The 17,768-nt window shown below is 51.3% G+C and overlaps 1 protein-coding gene across 2 annotated transcripts in view; it reads right to left on the reverse strand.

Annotated features, from left to right (window-relative positions):
- PBX4 (PBX homeobox 4) overlaps positions 1 to 17,768 on the reverse strand; it is a 35,618-nt gene that overhangs the window by 3,928 nt on the left and 13,922 nt on the right. For both annotated transcript variants that reach the window (XM_032867800.1, XM_032867801.1), the window contains exons 3-5: positions 2,604 to 2,851; positions 2,141 to 2,331; positions 1,521 to 1,656 (exon numbers count right to left, since the gene is read on the reverse strand). In XM_032867800.1, the coding sequence (XP_032723691.1) occupies positions 1,521 to 1,656; positions 2,141 to 2,331; positions 2,604 to 2,851 (575 nt within the window). The remainder of the gene's footprint in view (positions 1 to 1,520; positions 1,657 to 2,140; positions 2,332 to 2,603; positions 2,852 to 17,768) is intronic.

Genomic DNA, 17,768 nt, shown 5'->3' on the forward strand with positions numbered 1-17,768 from the left:
CCTTTTCTCTTTTAAAAATGTATTTCTTTAATGTCCCTACCCAAGCACTCCACGTTATCCTCTCCGTGTTAGCCATGAAAGGGAAAAGTCCTATGTGCGCTCCCTGCCCCTCACCGTGTCTCCTCCCGCCTGCTCCCGGGGTGTGAGGGCAGCCAGAGCAGCACTTGGTTCCCTCCACCTACAAGGAATGTGCTGGAACATCTTTGTGGAACTGAGTTGGCAGAGGAACAGCAGCAGGCAGTTTTCCATGTTAACTCAACTGGCATTTTCGGGGGGCAGAGAGCAAGCCACCTGTGTGGGCAAGGCGGGAAGGCAAGCCCTGTTCTGGGCAGATCGGGGGCCTGGGGGCTAGAGGAGAGCTGGTCCTGGGCCAGCATCTGCCCTCTCCATGGGGAGCACCCCAACACAGCACCTCAAGCAGGTACGGGCATCGCCCAGGCTCTCAGATATCCTCTCAGATTTGTTCTCCTTGGATGAAGTCTAGACCTAACACCCATCTGCTTTCCAGAGGTAGTGGAACGGAATCGGGCTGCTCTCCGGACAGCTGCACGAGGTGGCAATCAAGCTGCCGCGCCTCACGCTTCTTGGGGGTCTTGAAGCCCCAGAGGTACGCCCCTGGCTTCAGTGCCGGCCTTGGTGCCGAGGATGCCAGAGCAGTGCCGGGGTGAAGGAAGTCAGATATGACTGGGACACCGGCAAGGTCCTGCTGCCTGGGCGCCCCTGCAGGCCTCCTACATGCCTCTGTCACGAAATTGCAGCTGGACTTGGACAGGGCTGGGACAGAGAGTTCTGGCTAAGGGCACAGGCTCTGGAGGTCACCAAACTGGGCTGAAAACTCAGTGCCCTCAAGCGCACAGCGTGGTGATGATTAGTGAGCTAGCATTCACGTAGTCAGCCCCTACCAGACCAGATGTGGGGGGCAGGCAGGAGTGGCGGGTTGGGGTACAGCCTGATCCTGCCTCCTGAGCTGCCTGTACTCGCCATTCCCACTTTAAAACCTTCTGAGATTTTTTTTGGGTTTTCCCCTCAGCTCCCCCTCCTTTGGCTCCAGGTCCACTGAGGGCCAGACGACCAGGGCCTCCCAAGGCTGTCCAGGTCTCATCTCCAGTCTGTACCCCCGCTCCCCACATGGAGCTAGATGTAGCCCGGTATTGCACCACCCCGGCCACACGTCTGGACTGCCGGAGAAACAACCAAGCACGCATGCACCCTAACTTCTCCCAGCACAGCGGAACTGGCGCTCCAGCACGAGAGCTGGGCTATCATGTGAAGTCCTCATTTTGCTCCAAGTTGTTCTTCCTCTCCTGCGCTAACACACGCTCAGCTCCTTTCCACACAGCACAACATCCCTGTGATACAAGCGTGGTACTGGGTCCCAAGGGCTACATTCTCCACTCCACTGGTGCCGCCCTCAGGGACCTCGCACTCTGCCCACGTGCTCCACACGGTTAATGAGCTTCCCTGGGTGTCCTCACCAGACATGACCTTCTTCCCCTCCTAGGTGCAAGGAGGCCCATCACCTGGGAGACTGTGATGCCGCCCTTCCTGGCCAGCTCTTCTTTGGCTTCTTCACTGGGGTAAGGGTTGCTCAGATGGGAGTAAAAATACTCATTCAGCACTTCCGTGGCCTGCTTGCTGAAGTTCCTCCGCTTGCGCCTGCAAAGACCCATCTGCTCAGCCTCAGCCCACGCACACCCTGGCCTCTAGGGATGCCCCTGTGTCTCCGTTGTGATTTCCTAGAGGTCAGCACTTTCTTTTTTTTTAAATTTCATTTATTTGAGAGAGAGAGAGAGAGAGAGAGCATGCGCGCATGAGCAGGGGGAGGGGCAGAGGGAGAGAGAGAGAGAGAGAGAGAAGCAGACTCCCCGATGAGCAGGGAGCCCAATGTGGCGCTTGATCCCAGGAGCCTGAGATCATGACCTGAGCCAAAGGCAGATGCTGAACCCACTGAGCCACCCAGGGACCCCAAGGTCAGCACTTCTGATCGCCTTCCAAGAGGCTGTGTAAGGGCTGCACCCCTGGCCACAGCCAGAGCCCCGGGACAAGCTGGGAGGCCCCCAGAACTTAAACCCAAGTCAGCTGCAATTCAGTTCTTCTTAAGAGCCAACCTCGGGGACATGGGCAGCATGTAGGGCCTGACCTGGCATCGAGGAACCGTGAACGCAGGGTCATCACAGCCTCACAGGTGCTCTGCTTCAGCTGCATCTGGATGGCATTGAACTTGCCGTGGATGACACCGACCATGCGCTCAATCTCCTTGGGCGAGACAGGCCTCATCCTGCTCTGCTCCCGGAGGAGGTTGGTGACGTGCGTGGTGAACTCACGGCAGGCCTGGGGTGGGGACACACGTGCCAGCCTGTGACTACCCAGCAAGCTGGCTTGGGGCTCCACGCGGGACCAGCCACCTGCCACCCCCTGCAGCTCCCACACAGGCTGGCTACTGAGAAGCAAAGGGTTTCCAACAAAATCGGCCACCTCTGCCGTGAGACCAAGTGCATCTACTCCCTGGTCTATGCCACAAAGGAAAGGTGGTTAGCGGTCCACGTTTTGCTTTGACAAATGCGCGTTCACATGACAGAAACTCTTCCATGCAGAAAGATCACCTGTTCATATTTCTCTAGCTCAGAGTGGTAAATCTGTCGGATCTGGGACAGCTTGGCCCTGTAGTCAGAGTGCTCAAGGCTATTGTCATTTGGACAGCCACCTGGTGTTGCTGCGCTCGCCACTGCCGCCGATCCTCCTCTTCCTCGCCTCTCCGGCCTGGATACACCCTCGGCCAGCAGCATGTTATCCAACCTCATGAGCTGAGCACTGGGGGGCCCTTCCTCCTGAATGCCATGGATGCTTAACACTAGATAGGAGAGATGGGACCGAATCAGTGTCCACTGTCTGCGCGAACAAGCACAACAGATTATTAGCGCTGTCATCATATCCGAACCCCTGAGGGGAAAGAAAGGCTTCCTTTAATCCATTAAGAGACACCGAGTTACCCACTTTGACAGTGGTCCAGGTGCCACACAGGAGGGCAGACCAGGGAGCACGCGCAGGCCACTGTGTGTAGCCGTGTGGGCAGAACTTACAGTCCACAGCTGGGCACCCAGGGGAGGCCTGGGCGGGGCAGGTTTGGGGTGGCACCCGAAGCCCTGAACCATGCGTCCAGAAGGGAGGGGAGGGCACATTTCCAGATGCTCACACAAGCACAGGTGTGGACGTGAAGGTGAACGGCAGCCTGGTGTCTGTGCAGGGCTGTGTTGTTGTGCATCTGTTGTGACAATGTATGTCACGGGGGGGGGGGGTAACCTGTTGCTATAAAGTCAGAGAGGAGGGGCACCTGGGTGGCTCAGTCGGCTAAGTGTCTGCCTTCAGCTCAGGTCAGGATCCTGGAGTCCCCGGATCAAGCCCTGCATTAGGCTGTTTCTCCCCATGACCCTCCCCATTCCCATGCTGGCTCTCTTTCTCTCTCTCAAATAAATAAACAAATAAATAAATAAACAAACAAACAAATAAATAAATAAAATCTTAAAAAAAAAAAAGTCAGAAAGGAAAAGCTTGATCCAGAGAGTACCAGAAAAGATGAACTAATCCACTTAGAGACTTAAAACAGAGAAACGATGAGGCGCCTGGGTGGCTCAGTCTTTAAGCAGCTGCCTTTGGCTTAGGTCATGATCTCAGGGTCCTGGGATCCAGCATGGCATCGGGCTCTCTGCTCAGCCAGAAGCCTGCTTCTTCCTCTCCCAATCCCCCTGCTTATGTTCTCTCTCTAGCTGTCTCTCTCGATCTCTCTCTGTGTCAAATAAATGAATAAAATATTTTTAAAAAAAGATTTAAAAAAGTAAAAGAGAAACAAGACATTTGGCCCTAAAACTTGGGAGGCTGGGCCTCAGCTGGGCTGAGAGGGGGGACCTGCTGGGGGTAGGGGAGGCAATGGGGAGAGCTGCCCCTGTCCAGGTGGACACAGGGCAGCTGCAGAGCAGCCCGAGGGAGAGTCCCCAGGATCCCTGACCACGGGGTATGGGTGTGAGAGAAAGAGGCCGGGGCAACTCCCAGGTTCAAGTGGGCAACACCATGGGCGGCACCACATTCTCCCAAGCACAGTGGGCTGAGTGGCAGGAAAGGCTGACCCGGCCTGAAACAGCCTGAGTCCCTGACCCGGCCAATCACAGATGCAAGGTAACCGCTTACTGGGAGTTGGGGATGGACACACCAGTTTGGGTGGGAGACGGATATTCATGTGTCATCTGCATGTGGTGTGTTTGGGACATCTGTATGTAGCCACCTGTGCCCGCAGCCCTAGGGGACAGGCAAAGGAGACAGTGAAAGAATGATCAGGTGGGTCCAGGAAGAACCGGAAGTAGTCATAGGGGTGAAGCGTGGGCTTAGCCATTAGGAGACTGCCGTTAACCTCTGTACAGGCAGCTGCAGGGTCTGGCGGAGTAGAAAGTGACTTCTAGTGACTTCTGTCACTAGAAAGCTCCAGGGGACCATGGGAGCCAGGCAGTGCAGGGAGGGAAAGGCTGCTACAGGGGCTGCAGAGCGAGGCTCAGATCTGAGGGCAGACTTGCAGGAGCTGAATTTTGTTTGCTTCTTCAGTGACAGAAGTGCCTGTGGCTACAGAGAAAGATACAGGTGGACAGTCACTGGGGGAAGGGGTGGCCCTGAGGGGAGGGAGGCAAGGGATGGGGAAGGAGGTGATGATGGCCATCTAGTTCTGACCTCTCAGAAAAACAAAGTTTGAAGTGTTTTCTTGGGAACAGGCTCCTTTAATAGTCTTGGCTACTAATGGACTTAAATGCACAAATAAAAAAGAAGTGGAGCCCTAGCAGAGATATTTAGGTATTGCCTGTCCCTTTCCTGTTCCCTGCATAAAGGATTGGCCTTTCTGTCACAAATTTACTTGTGAAAACTGAAGGAGCTCAAAAGCTATCCTTGTAGGGATTTTCCTCGTGTGTGAGGAGAGTCAGTCCTGCTGGGTCACAGGGAGGGACTTTCTGAAAGATCTGAGGGAGAGGGCCATCCTCCATCAGCTCCCCACAATCTCTTACAACCTTACGTGATCCCCAAGGACACGGGAAGTGAATCTTAGTTCCCGTGCTCAACCAGGATGGGGCTCCCAGGGGTGCACATAGCCCCCATCCTCAAATACACCAGCTCAGCTAAGCAGCTGGGGGCTCCTGGATGGGCCCTAAGTCGGCTCTAGTGTTAACCTGTACCACCTGGTCTTGGTACAGGCTCTGGCCTCCCTAATCTCTCTTCACCCAGAGTAGATAATGGACGCCCTCCTGCTCAGGTCTCTCTGTTTTCAAATCCTATTGATTCTACCTCCTCAATCAATTCACCATCCATCCTCTCCCTTAATGCCATTCCTGGGTCCTGCTGAGCTCACCCCTCCCCTGCCCTCCATGATCCTCCGAGGAAATCCCTCTCTGCCCCATCTATCATGCACGCCTGCAAGCTGACTACCTTCCAACACTGTGTGCATCATTCCAGTCCTGTTCAAAGACTTTAACAACTTCCTGGCACCCTCAGCTAAAACCTAGAGTCTGACACCTGGCACTCAGGGACTTGCCTGACATCCTTCCAAACTCACCGTCGTGAAATTTCCCTCTGCTGGGCCGTGCACATGGCCCTTTGACAGCACAGCAGACATCTGCTCCTGTATCAGGCTTATTCCGCAGCTGTCCCCTGAGTGCCTGTGGTCCAGGAGGGGGATCAGGAGCGGGCCAAGAGTGGCACACATGACCCAGTTGCTTCCCAGAGGGTCCCCAGCATGCTCTGATGCCCAGGGGCAGAGAGGTTACCGCCTCACCTTCCATCATGGCTTCAGTTGAATTAGGGAAAGGAGTGGTGAGGGTTGGAACACGGGGCTCAGTGAAGGCATGTGCGTACATGCAGAGATGTGGGTGCACACGAGGGTAAGTGTGTCTATGTGTGCCACCTGTGTGTGTGTGTAACTCTGGGCTGCTGCAGGGCATGGGGCAGTCTTTCTTGTGTTTTTTTATCCAAGAGCAGGCATCTAGGAGCCTATCATGAGCTGAGTATAACACCCAGCGTTGAAGATTTTTAGAAATACACCAAACAAACAAACAAACAAAAACAACCATGGAACTTGCCTTTCACAAATGAAAATTCTCAAATCACAGAGAATACCCAAGCCTTTCCTCATCTCTGTCTACAGGCATGTACTGGTGCAGCCTTTCTTGGAGGTGAGTTTTGAAATGCTGATTAACCATGAAAAAGTACATATCCTTTGATATCTAAATTATTGTTCTGAGAATCTGTCCTACAGGAACATTGACACCGACAGAGGCCATATTTACAGGATGCCCGCTACCCATACTGATTTTGAAAAACTGAAGGCAACCACTTGGGACCCCTCTCATTCTAGAGAGCTTTTTCCCCTTCCTTTCTGTTCGCACCTTCACTTAATAAACTTCCATTTCACTACAAAACACAAAAACCAAAAATCTGAAACCATGCAGATGTCCACAAATAAGGAGACAACATGCCTGTTGTACCCTGGGCCCCATGGTGTTAGCCAGGCAGAGGCCTTGGGGAGCTGTTATGAAAAGCAATCATGCCCTACAAGTTTTCGTTCTTTACTAGACATTTTTGCAAATGTACATACATGAGTAAAAGCAAAACTTAAAAAAAAAAGTGACCCCATGCTTTGGTCCCCACCAGTTATAGCTGCAGACGTGGCTGTGAAGAGCACACATGTCTGGATGTCACTTTAGCTGCTTGCAAAGTGCGCTTTACCCCCGCCAACACCCTGCAGCGCAGCTCAGCCTCTCCCTCAGCACCAAGCCCCTGTTCTCCCAGGCACTGTAACTGTCCCAATTATGGTCATTAGATACTCATTACCACCAATTACAACAAGCTCATTTCCGGTAGGCTGTTCCAGAGCATCTCAGATGTGCTCCTCGGCACCCTCAGAGGCCCTCAAGTGGTGACTGGGAGGCCTCGGGGACCAGGAGCTCAGCTCAGGGACACTGTCTGCTTGAGGCATTTAGATGAGGAGGTAGGATCTCAAATAAAGCCCCCCCGCCACAACCCACACCCCGGGCCAACTGCCAGAGTTCCTTCTGTTCCCAACTTACTGAAGGTGATAAAAAGCCTGGTGAATCAAACAATGAAAGGAAATTGTGAATATCAACATATTACGTTTGTTTTTTAAAGAGATAATATGGAACTGTTAGGGATTGAACTGTGTCCCCCTAGTTCACCCACTGTAGCCCTAACTCCAGTGTGACTGTATCTGGAGACAAGTTGGGAGGAGGTGATTAAGATGGAACGAGCTTGTCAGGCTGGGGCCCTCATCCTGGGACTGTGGCCTTCCAAGGAGAGGAAGAGAGCCCTCCCATTCCCCCAAGCTCGGTGTGAGGGCAAGGCAAGAAGGTGGCTGTCTGCAAGGCTGGAAGTGGCCCTCACTAGGAACCGAATCACCAGGCACCTTGATCTTGGACTTCTAGCCTTCAGAACTAGAAGAAAATAAATGTTTATAGTTAAGGAACCCCCAAGCAGATTAAGACGGGAACATGATTGGTTGCTTGTATTTTCTCTCCTTAACAGAACAAAGACATGGCTACTGGGGGAGATGGAAGGCTCAGAGGGGAAGCCTCCTTCACGCTGACTCCCCCCATCCTGCTTGCCTATCCTTTTGCCCATTCAAGAGTGCTCTTGCTTGGCAGTAAGACCATGTTCCAGCTTCCTCCCGTGTGCAGGTGGGAGGCTGGGCAGAGCCGTCTCTGGGGCCCACACTCACATGGGAGGAAGTCTAATCCATGAGTTGAGCCGCAGAGACCTCAGATGCCCCTAACCGGGCTGACCACGTGGCTGTGAATGTGTCACTCTGTGGGCTGCAGCTCCCAGCTGAGAACGGAGGTGCCCTGCGCGCCTGACGGGATGGGATGGTACAGGACAGGCCTGACGTGGAACCTGCCAGGGTGCAGGACTTAGCAAAACACTGACTTCCCTTCCTCCCTGCTGCCCTCAATGGGCAGGGCCCTAGACCCTCAGAAGCCTGCCCCCCTCACCCACACAGTGGGGTCTCCAGCACACGCTGCCCGGATGGATGAAGCTGAGACAACCCGGAACGGAAGGACACACTGAATCCAACTGACAGGTGGCAACCAAACTGCTTTCTGACAACAGAAAGTCCAAGCCTGCTGCTGGGACCTCCAGGTTAGGGGTCTAGAGACCCAGAGTCTTGAGAACGTGCTGAGCACCCAGAGTCACCCTCATCCGGTCATACCACCTCCCATATCCATCTGCCCGCAGCACCGGTCTGGAAGTGGCAGTACCAGTGTCTCTGCGGTCATGGGTGAGGATAATTATTAGGAAGAAAAGCTTGGGGACTTCCTGCTTCCAGAAACCTTGTGATGCTTTTTGATCCCTTGCTAAGGGCTAAGTGCTGGGCCTAAGCTGGGGCACTGGGGTGACAAGTGGTTGCTGCCGCCCCCAGGAAACAGCGGGGACTGGGGTGGTCTCCTGACACTACAGCTTGGCAGGAACAGGGCCTCTGGGGCGGACCCAGTGCGGTCACTGAGACCTGTGCTGAGGTTGGCGCTCCCATCCTCATTCTCAGGCTTGAGTTCAGCTCCCCTGGCCCCAACTTCTCTTGCAGTCAAAGAAGCAAAGGTAATAAGGGAATTTAACAAGCAATTCTGGCAAAAGTACTCATCCCAGCAACCAGTGCCATCTTTTGTAAGAGTGTTTCCTCCCTTACACAATGCCTCTGATGCTGGAGAACATGGAAAGGGGTGGCATGTGGTAAATAGCCTTCTGTACCTGGACCCAATTATTTAAGGAAAAAAAAAACAAAAAACAACCCAAACAACTCTAGCTATAGGGAAGGTCTCAATGGCTTGTGGTTGCTCTTTCTGTTGCTCCTATCTCTTGGGTCTCCCCCACATCCTTCCCTGAGGATGGACACCAATGGAGTGTGTACATGGGACCCAGGAGTCTTTTCTTAATCAGGATAATTTCACCTGATAGGCCAGTGGTTTCCCAAACTAACTCCACACTCACCTGGGGAGCCAGTAAACTACGCACGCCCCTTGGCTGGCTCTAGCTGCAGAGATCAGAGGATCGGCACCTTCCCACCTTGTCATGGAAACTGGACTGATCCAGACTGGGTCAGTGGCAGTTGGTGGTGGTAAGGGGCAGTTTCTGAGCCTTAATGCCTGGGGACAGGAGCTGCTGCTGCTGCTGCTGGAAACACCCCATGAAGCCCCAGGCTGGGCGCCCCAGCAATGCCCCCAGCATCTCCAACTGCAGCCCATTATAGTTCTTCCTTCCCACAGCTTGGAAAACCCCTGCCAGCCCCGCCCTTCTGGAATAGCCCTCCCTCACCCACTTTCCTGGTCCTTGCTCTGGAGGCAGAGTCCTTCCCACCAAGATCCATAAACTATAAAGAGCTGGAGAGTAACTCTTTTGGGCTTTGGGGGCCCTGAGGTTTCTTGTCACTACTGCCCAGTCACTGTTGTAGCACCAAAACAGCCCCAGACAAGAGTAAACAAATGAGCAGCTGGGTCCTGTTCCCAACACTATGGTCTAACAATCCTGGCTCCAGAATGGGCATGTCATGGAGCCTACTTTGCACCTGAGGAAGAGCCTGTAGGCGTGCAGGACCAGGTAGGCCAACACTGTTGTATCACTGCCTTCAAATGCCCTTTCCTTGGGGCCCCCCCTTGATCCTTCTCTCTTCTTCTGTGGGTGCAGTACAAAGGATTTTAGCTTGTTTAGTTCAGTTCCAATCTAGATCAGGACTCCTTAAAACGTGACATCTGGTTTGTCACCTGTCCACGGAGAAGCCAACACAGACACACGTAAAAACTTTTATACCAACGTGATGGAGTAATTTTGTCTGTTGAATCTAATGAGACTTTGGGCTTATTGTTTTGTATGTCTGCTTTATTTTCCCTTTCCTTTTCCCAGAACTTCATCTCGCATGTATCTCCCACTGGTACTGGATGGTGGTGAGCCAAACTCTCCTCAAGGCCAGAGCAGCCCGAGCCCGGGTCACTGCCAGAAGCTCTGGCACGGCCCTGGGATGCTCCAGTCTCAGATCCAAGCTCTGGGGTTCCATAAGAACAGTCCAGAAGTGACCCTCTCGGGGAGTAAACCTATTTCCTTCCCCATGTTTGCAGGATTCCTGTGTCTCTGTGCATCATTATTGTCTTCAGTGTCAGGGTAGAGATGGTGCTGTCACCTGGAAAGACCCTGTGGAAGATTCTTGGGTCCTGGAGATAAGAAACTGAGGGAAAGTCCTGTGTACAGTAGAAAGGCTCACTCCACGAGCTCCCATCAAGGGGATGCGGAGACACTAAATGAGGAGCAGGACCACATTTTAGAGAAGAGTGATCCATTCCCACAGGAAGATCCACGTACTGCAGAGGCAGGCCCCTCTAACTCTGAGACCACCACCCCAGGGACATGGCAAATGTGTCAAGAACACAGGCTATGGGTGCTGTGCTGGATTTTGGGAGCAAAGGAGTTCAGGCAAGCCTTTGCAGAGGAGGAAGACCACGTTCCCTGGTCTAGGAAAGAACATTTCAACCAAGGCAACAGGGACAGGAATGGGGCTTCTGAGTTCCTGGGGGGCCCTGCATGGCAAAGGAGATGACAGACAGGTTGGGAGAGGCCTGATGGGAGAAGGGGCACCTGTACATGCAAGAGGGGGCTGGGCGGTGTGAGGCGGTGGCATGGAGGTGAGGGAGACCAGGACAGTGGGACGACCAGCAGGAGGCCCAGGGAAACACTGAAGGATGGTGAGAGGCAAGAATGGGAGGTGGCCTGACTCTCCCAAGAGAACCCAAGTGCCCCACGTCCTTCAGAACTTGGCCCTGAGAAGCTCCCTGGCATCCTCACAGCTTCTTGCTCCCCTCACCCACTCAACTCCAACATAGCTTCTCTCTGGCCTGGAGTACCAAGTCATTCCTGCCTCTGAGACTCTCCCAGCAAGGAAGAGAAGATGTGCCATCAGGCAGGTAGAGGCCGACTTCTACCCATGGCCCTGAAGCTGCAGGTCTGCCTCCATTATCGTTGTGTGAAACTACCCTGCTCACTAAAGACCATCACTCTCTAGTTTGCTGTCATCACCCCAGCTCCTTGGAACATGCTTGGCCTCACAGAATCATGTTCTAGAAACAGGAACTTCTGCTAAGAAATCTCTCCCAAAGGCCACCAGGCCATTTTAGGGCTACCAAACTCTCAAGGAAGACAGAGGCCCTTTCTTCAACAAACTGCTACAGAGAAGAGACCCAGGAAAAGCCACACCATTCAGAGACCTCAAGATGGGAGCTCAAAAGGAAATCATGACCTAGCCTCATTCATCCAGAGACACACGACTAACTAGTTGTCTAACTAAATGACCAGCAAATTGGAGCCAGTGGCATCTGTGTACGTGTATGTGCATAAATATATGAATCATAGCCCAGAGGATTTACTTCTGCACACAGGTGCTTTCAAATTGTGTCAGTGTAAATCATCAGCGTAAATGAGTATCTGTCCATGTAAGTCATGACAGTAACCTCAAGGAGAAAAACTGCAAGTCAAAAGATTAAAAAAAGGAAAGAAAAATTAATTAAAACAATACCCACTAAGGGTGCCTGGGGGGCTCAGTCAGTTAAGTGGCTGCCTTTGGCTCAGGTCACAGTCCCGGAGTCCTGGGATCGAGGCCCACGTCCAGCTCCCTGCTCAGTGGAGAGCCTGCTTCTCCCTCTGCCTGCTGCTCCCCCTGCTTGTGCTCACTCACTCTTGCTCTATCTCAAATTAATAAATAAAAGCCTTTAAAAAATAAATAAATAAAATAAAAATAAAATCCTTTTTTATTTTTTATTATTATTTTTTTAATTTTATTTATTCATTTGCCAGAAAGAGAGATCACAAGTAGGCAGAGAGGCAGGCAGAGAGAGAGAGGAGGAAGCGAGCTCTCCACTGAGCAGAGAGCCCGATGCGGGGCTTGATCCCAGGACCCTGAGATCATGACCTGAGCTGAAGGCAGAGGGTTAACCCACTGAGCCACCCAGGTGCCCCTAAAATCCTTTTTTAAAAAAAGATTTTATTTATTTATTTGACAGAAAGGGAGACAGCGAAAGAGGGAACACACACAGCGGGGAGAGAGAGAGAAGCAGGCTTCCTGCCAAGCAGGGACCCAATGAGGGGCTCAATCCCAGGACCCTGGGATCCCGACCCGAGCCAAAGGCAGACGCTCAAGGACTGAGCCACCCAGGTGTCCCATGAAAACAAAATCTTAAAAAACAAAACAAAACAAAACAACTCTTAGCAGACCACAAATAGAAAGAACCCTGCTTAACCTGACAACAAGCATCTCCCCAGACTGCATGGCACACTCAGGACACACCGAGGACCCTTTAGAAGCGCTGCTGCAATTCACACACCGGCCAGGAGGCCTCTCCTCGGCTGTGTCCTCAAGTGCTGATGGAAAGGATGAGACCAGGAGCCTGGGAAGGCAGACGGGCGAGGTCAGGACAGGAGATGTGACCAAGTCAAAGGCTAAAGGATGTCCCCGTATCACTGGAGTGGCGCAGGGACTCACTAACACCCTTCTCACCCTCCTGCCCCAAACTGGCCTCCAGGTTGGGTCTGTGCTGAACACTGGCATTCTAACTATCTGGCCACAGCAGGGGGGTGGTGCTCACGTGACTCTATTAAGGGCCCTTTTATATTCTTGTTTCCCGGGGTAACGGTCCTGAGTTCTTAACTCGGTCCTGAGTTCTTAACTCGAAGGGAGGCTGCTTTTGAACACAGCCTGTTGGTATTGAGATCTGCCTGCCATTACCTGTGAGGCAACGTCCCCAGGTCAATCCAGCTAAGCAGCACTCTAGATAAATAAATGTCCCCAAACTCTCATTCCTATAGGGCCTTACAGAGACTATTCCTTTAATAAACACTCATCTGAACTCATGGCTACTATGCACACTGGAGAGTCACCAAACAGGGAGTATAACATTATGCAAATTCCCATCACTTCTAATTAATCCTTAATTAAAATACATCACAATTGAAGTACTGAAACCTCAACCAAATATGCAAATTATTTTCATCTCAATATACTCGGCATTTATTAAATTCTGCAGTTCTGTCATAAACTAGTGTATGAAGTAAAAATGATATGCTGTTTGTTTAGGTTTGTTTTGCTTGCATGTGGCAATACGGCAAAAGGAAAAGACAGCAAAACACTGCAATATAAAACACAGCCAGGTAAAAGGTCTAGAAAATTAGTCCATGCTCTCCTACGAGGCTTTGAGAATATTTAATAGCAATAGCTAAACAACACTTATGGATGATACATTAAACAATTTCATTTCTCATCCAAAGAAATGCTCCTAATTTAACTGGACCATGCCTTATGTGAGCCTTGGGGAAAGGCCTAGAAGCTTCCAAAGCTGGGCTATCGTCATCCAAGGTGTGACCTTAACTTTGCCAAATCCCACACAGGTGACCAGCCTGGCAATATGCACCTCAACCTGTCCTACCTAATTTTCCAGGCTGGAAATCAGGTTTTTAGACCAGTCAATGCCCTAAGGACCCTAAAAGGAATTATCCCAGGAACTGATGTTAAGCAAGTTCTAAGTGACAAGACCAAGGAAGATTTTGTGTCAAAAAAGACTGGTCACTCTCATGCCATCTCCAAGTTTACTGATACCTACAGTGAGCCAAGCCCCTCACAGGACTGGGCCGCACTGTGGGCATAACTGTGCTCTTGGGGGCTGGTGTTCCAGGTTGGGAATCAAAAAACAAACCTGAAACAAAAGCACAAGATCATTTTAGCCAATGGCCAAACTGTAAGAAAAAACCTGAACAGGGTAATAGACTTTCCAAGAATCTGTGTCCATACGAAGGCCTTGAAGCTCCTGGCTCACTCTTTTTTGGAGGTGCGCCCACAACTAAAACCCTTCAGGTTCTTGAGCTTTTTAAAAGATTTGTATTATTTTGAAGCAATCTCCACACCCAATGTGGGGCTCAAACCTACAACCCCAGGATCAAGATCATGAATTTGCAACTGCAACAGATCCGAATGGCTGATGAGGAAGGGAAACAAAGGTAAAAATCCTGCTGAATTACCCCGGCCTGATGGCTCCTCGCCAGGCCAATGAACAGTGGCCAGGAAATAACAAGATGTTCCCTTATATGATCCATTATTTACATTTACTCCTCTGAAAGGCAGCCATCTGTGCCCCTGTAGCACAGAGACGGTTCCTTGGCCTAAGAGCAAGGCTGGCCGACGCAGGTCTCCAGGACTTCTCACTTCTCAGGAGACAGTAAGCACAGAACCGACCAAACCGAGGTGGCACTTAAGACCGGCGCAGGGGATAGTGACTGCGTGGAGAAGACGAAGCAGGTCCCTGAGTCAACTGCCCAAGACACCGGTAGCTTTTCAGTGCACTTCCTCTGCACACTAAGTCTAAGCTCCTTGCCCATCCACAATCCAAGATTCAATGTTTTTACAGAAGTTGGCACTCAAGTTCATTTGGAGGCAAAGCCTGACCCAACCAGCGTGTAAGAATGTTCCTGCTCTGGTGCTAAATGTCACCTTTGGAATGCAGGCTCTGCCTCAGAAGTCATCATCACAACAGGCCTAACATCCAAACAATTCTGAATTCTGTAACGCATCTAGCCCCAAGGGCTTCAGAAAGGAACTGGGCCAGTATTTGGTCCTCCCAGCTAAATCTGAAACTCTCCAAAGATGGTTTATGTTTTTCTCTTAGGATAGCTCCTCTAGACGCCGAGAAGAATGGCTGTCTCAAGGGAAGGATTCAGGAGGGAGGGTGCACTCCTCGGGGTAGGGGAGTTTCCTGGCCTTCAGAGAGCTCTGCAGGCACGGACGCCCAGACATCCCTGATGTGGAAGATATGCCAGCATCCTTCCACGGGCCAGGAGACGGTGGAAGGTAGTGAGGCAGTGTTTCCAGGTCTGTCTGCCAGCCCAGGGTTTACACACAGGATGGCTTTCTTCTCAGGGTGACATGAACAATAGCTTTGTGTTCTAAGTCAGGCCCCAGACATAATCTTCCTGAACCTCATACAATGAACAGGATGAAAAGGATTTCAATTAATAGGTATTAGTCACCAGGAACAGTTCTTCATTCATCAAAAACCCAAGGTACATGGCACTGTGTGCCAGGGACCAGGACAGTCGTAGAACACAGCACATCCTGGCCCTGAGCTCACTGGAGGAGACAGATGGCAAAGGCCCAGAGCCCCTGTGGATGCAGTGAGAGCAGCGGGGACACGGATAGCACTTGGGGCTGGTGGGTGCGGGCTGGGAGGCATAGGAAGAGTTCCCTTTCTGAACCAGGATGGGGTGTGGAAGGGCAGCACACAGGCCAGCTATAGCCTACTGGGGTGGGACCGGCTCTCTCCAGAAGTTCACCCTGCTTATTTATAAAACGAGGAAAATAAGAGGCTGCCAGCAGGGTGGGGTGATACTGCCAGGAAGCTCGGGACTGCCCGACTGCAAGCCAGGCTCCAACAATGCCCACTGGGCTTCAAATGGTCTGTATAGGCTTTGCCTTTACCCAAAAACTCTGTTGCAGACTTCAGCCAGCAGGGAATGTGAGGAATGTGGGTTAACTCAAGAAGCAGACATGCTCTGTCCCTGCATGAGGAGTCCCAGGAGACCTGTAACTCAGGATCACCAATAAGGGGGTGACCCACTCCTGCCAGTGTACAGGATCAGGACCCTGAATAGTTTTCCTTGGGCTAATACTGAATAACTCCCATCACAAGACTGGGAGACACTGAAGCAGAACTGAGATCTTGTTTACTCTCCTGCCACTCACATGCTGGACACACAGTACACCCACAGCTGCACTTCCTACAGATGAGAAAAGACACTTGGCCACAGTGAACTTAACAACTCAGCCAACCCATGTGGAGCCCAGTTCATGGCAATTGCAGATGGCCTGCAATTTTCACGGCTGAGCAGTGCTGGCCCATTCCTGTGGTACCACGCCCCAAAACACATTATGCAGCCCAACACTGGAGCCAGTTGGTAGAAAGGAAGCATGAGGGAGAGGAAGAGAGAGAATCTTAAACAGGCTCCACGCCCTGCACAGAGCCCAACGTGGGGCTCCAGCTCACAACAGGGAGATCATGACCTGAGCCGAAATCAAGAGTAGGACGCTTAACCAACTGAGCCACCTGGGTGCCCCTTAAAAATTGTTTTTATTACTGCTAAATTCCATATTTGCATACCTAAGCTATTGTCAGTTAAAAACCTCAGGGTCCCACACATCCAAGGAGCTACGGTGACAGAGCCAACCACTGGGGGCAGCAGGGAGCCCCAGAAGGGCTGATTTTACCCAAGGCCAGGTGAGGGCTGGGCAGGGGAACAGCACACCTTAGCAAGAGCTACCGACCCCGGCTGCTTTTTTATGAGGGTGACCAACATCATACAATTCAATAGTACTAAGGAGCATGTAATCACAGCCAGCGTCTCCAGGGCATGGACACATGCTGGTGTGGGCAGTTTCTTCCTGCCCACAGGACTCCCGGGTTTGCTGCTCACTCAGTTGCAGGAGTGCTGCTTGTCCAGTTCATACAGAACGCAGAAGGGATGGTGTGAGGCCCTGAGGGTAAACTTGTTGAAACCTGCAAAAAGCCCAGCCTTTGTGCTTCAACCTTCCAGAGGCCATAATATCTGCTCCCCATACTTTAAATATGAAATGGACAACACAGGCCATTAGACACTCAGACACCTTTGAGAAGCACCTGAGTGGGAGCTCAGCAGGGGCTGTCACAGCCCTAAGGGTGCATCCATGGAGGAGGGCGAGCTGACTCTAGGTGTTGGAGCCCAATAAAGGTGAGAAGGGCATCACATGGGAGCTGTCACAGCAGTGACCTGGTGGGGGATGGGAGTGGGGGCTGAGGGATGAAAAGGGGTTCATATTAGGGAGGAGGATCAGGTATACATGGGGGGCAAGGAACAACTGATTAGATAAGTAAAGGTACCAAGGATAACAGAAGCAGAAATCTAATTGTGAGGAAACATCAGATAAACCCAAATGGAGGTTTGTGATCTTCCAGATGATCAAGGTCATGAAAGTCAAGGAAAAATGGGGCTTGTCACTGAGAGAAGACGACCAAGGGGACATCATAACTACGTGTAAGACAAGATTCTGGCCTGCATCATTTTCTATAGATTATTAGGACAACTGACAAAGCTTGAATAAGGTCAGGATTCTACAGTAAGGGCATATCAATGTCACTTCCTGACAATGAGTGTTGTCCTGGGGGGTGGAAACCCCTGTTCGCTGGAAACACACACTCGGGTGTGCAGAGGTCATGGGCATTATGGCAGCAACCTATTCCCCGACAGAGCAGGAAGAAAATGTATGTGCACTGTTCTTGGAACATTTCCGTAAATCTGTTGATCATTTCAAAATAGAAAGTTAAACATGCACAAACGACCTATGAAAACAAATGCACAATAAAACCTTCTTGGTTACAAAGTGCACTTGAAAGTAAAAGAATCAGGAATGAAATATAGCCCAGGCTGGCTTTTATGAGAAAGGAAAGCAGTGGTAATGACAATAGATAAAATGCTGGCTGCTAGCTGGGCTGGGAACAATAACATGAAGATCGGCCATGAAGTATTTCTTTGAACTAATATAATACGGTTCCCCACAAATGTCAGTCCCACAAAAATGAGCCGGTCTCACCCAAAGTGTGAAGGTCACAGTTGATGAAGAAAGACTGAGGAACTGTCACAGATCGGAGGAGACTAAGGAGATAGAATGATTA

The sequence above is a fragment of the Lontra canadensis genome, unplaced genomic scaffold (genome assembly GCF_010015895.1).
Source record: "Lontra canadensis isolate GAN:19392208 unplaced genomic scaffold, GSC_riverotter_1.0 scaffold35, whole genome shotgun sequence".
NCBI classification, from domain to species: domain Eukaryota; kingdom Metazoa; phylum Chordata; class Mammalia; order Carnivora; family Mustelidae; genus Lontra; species Lontra canadensis.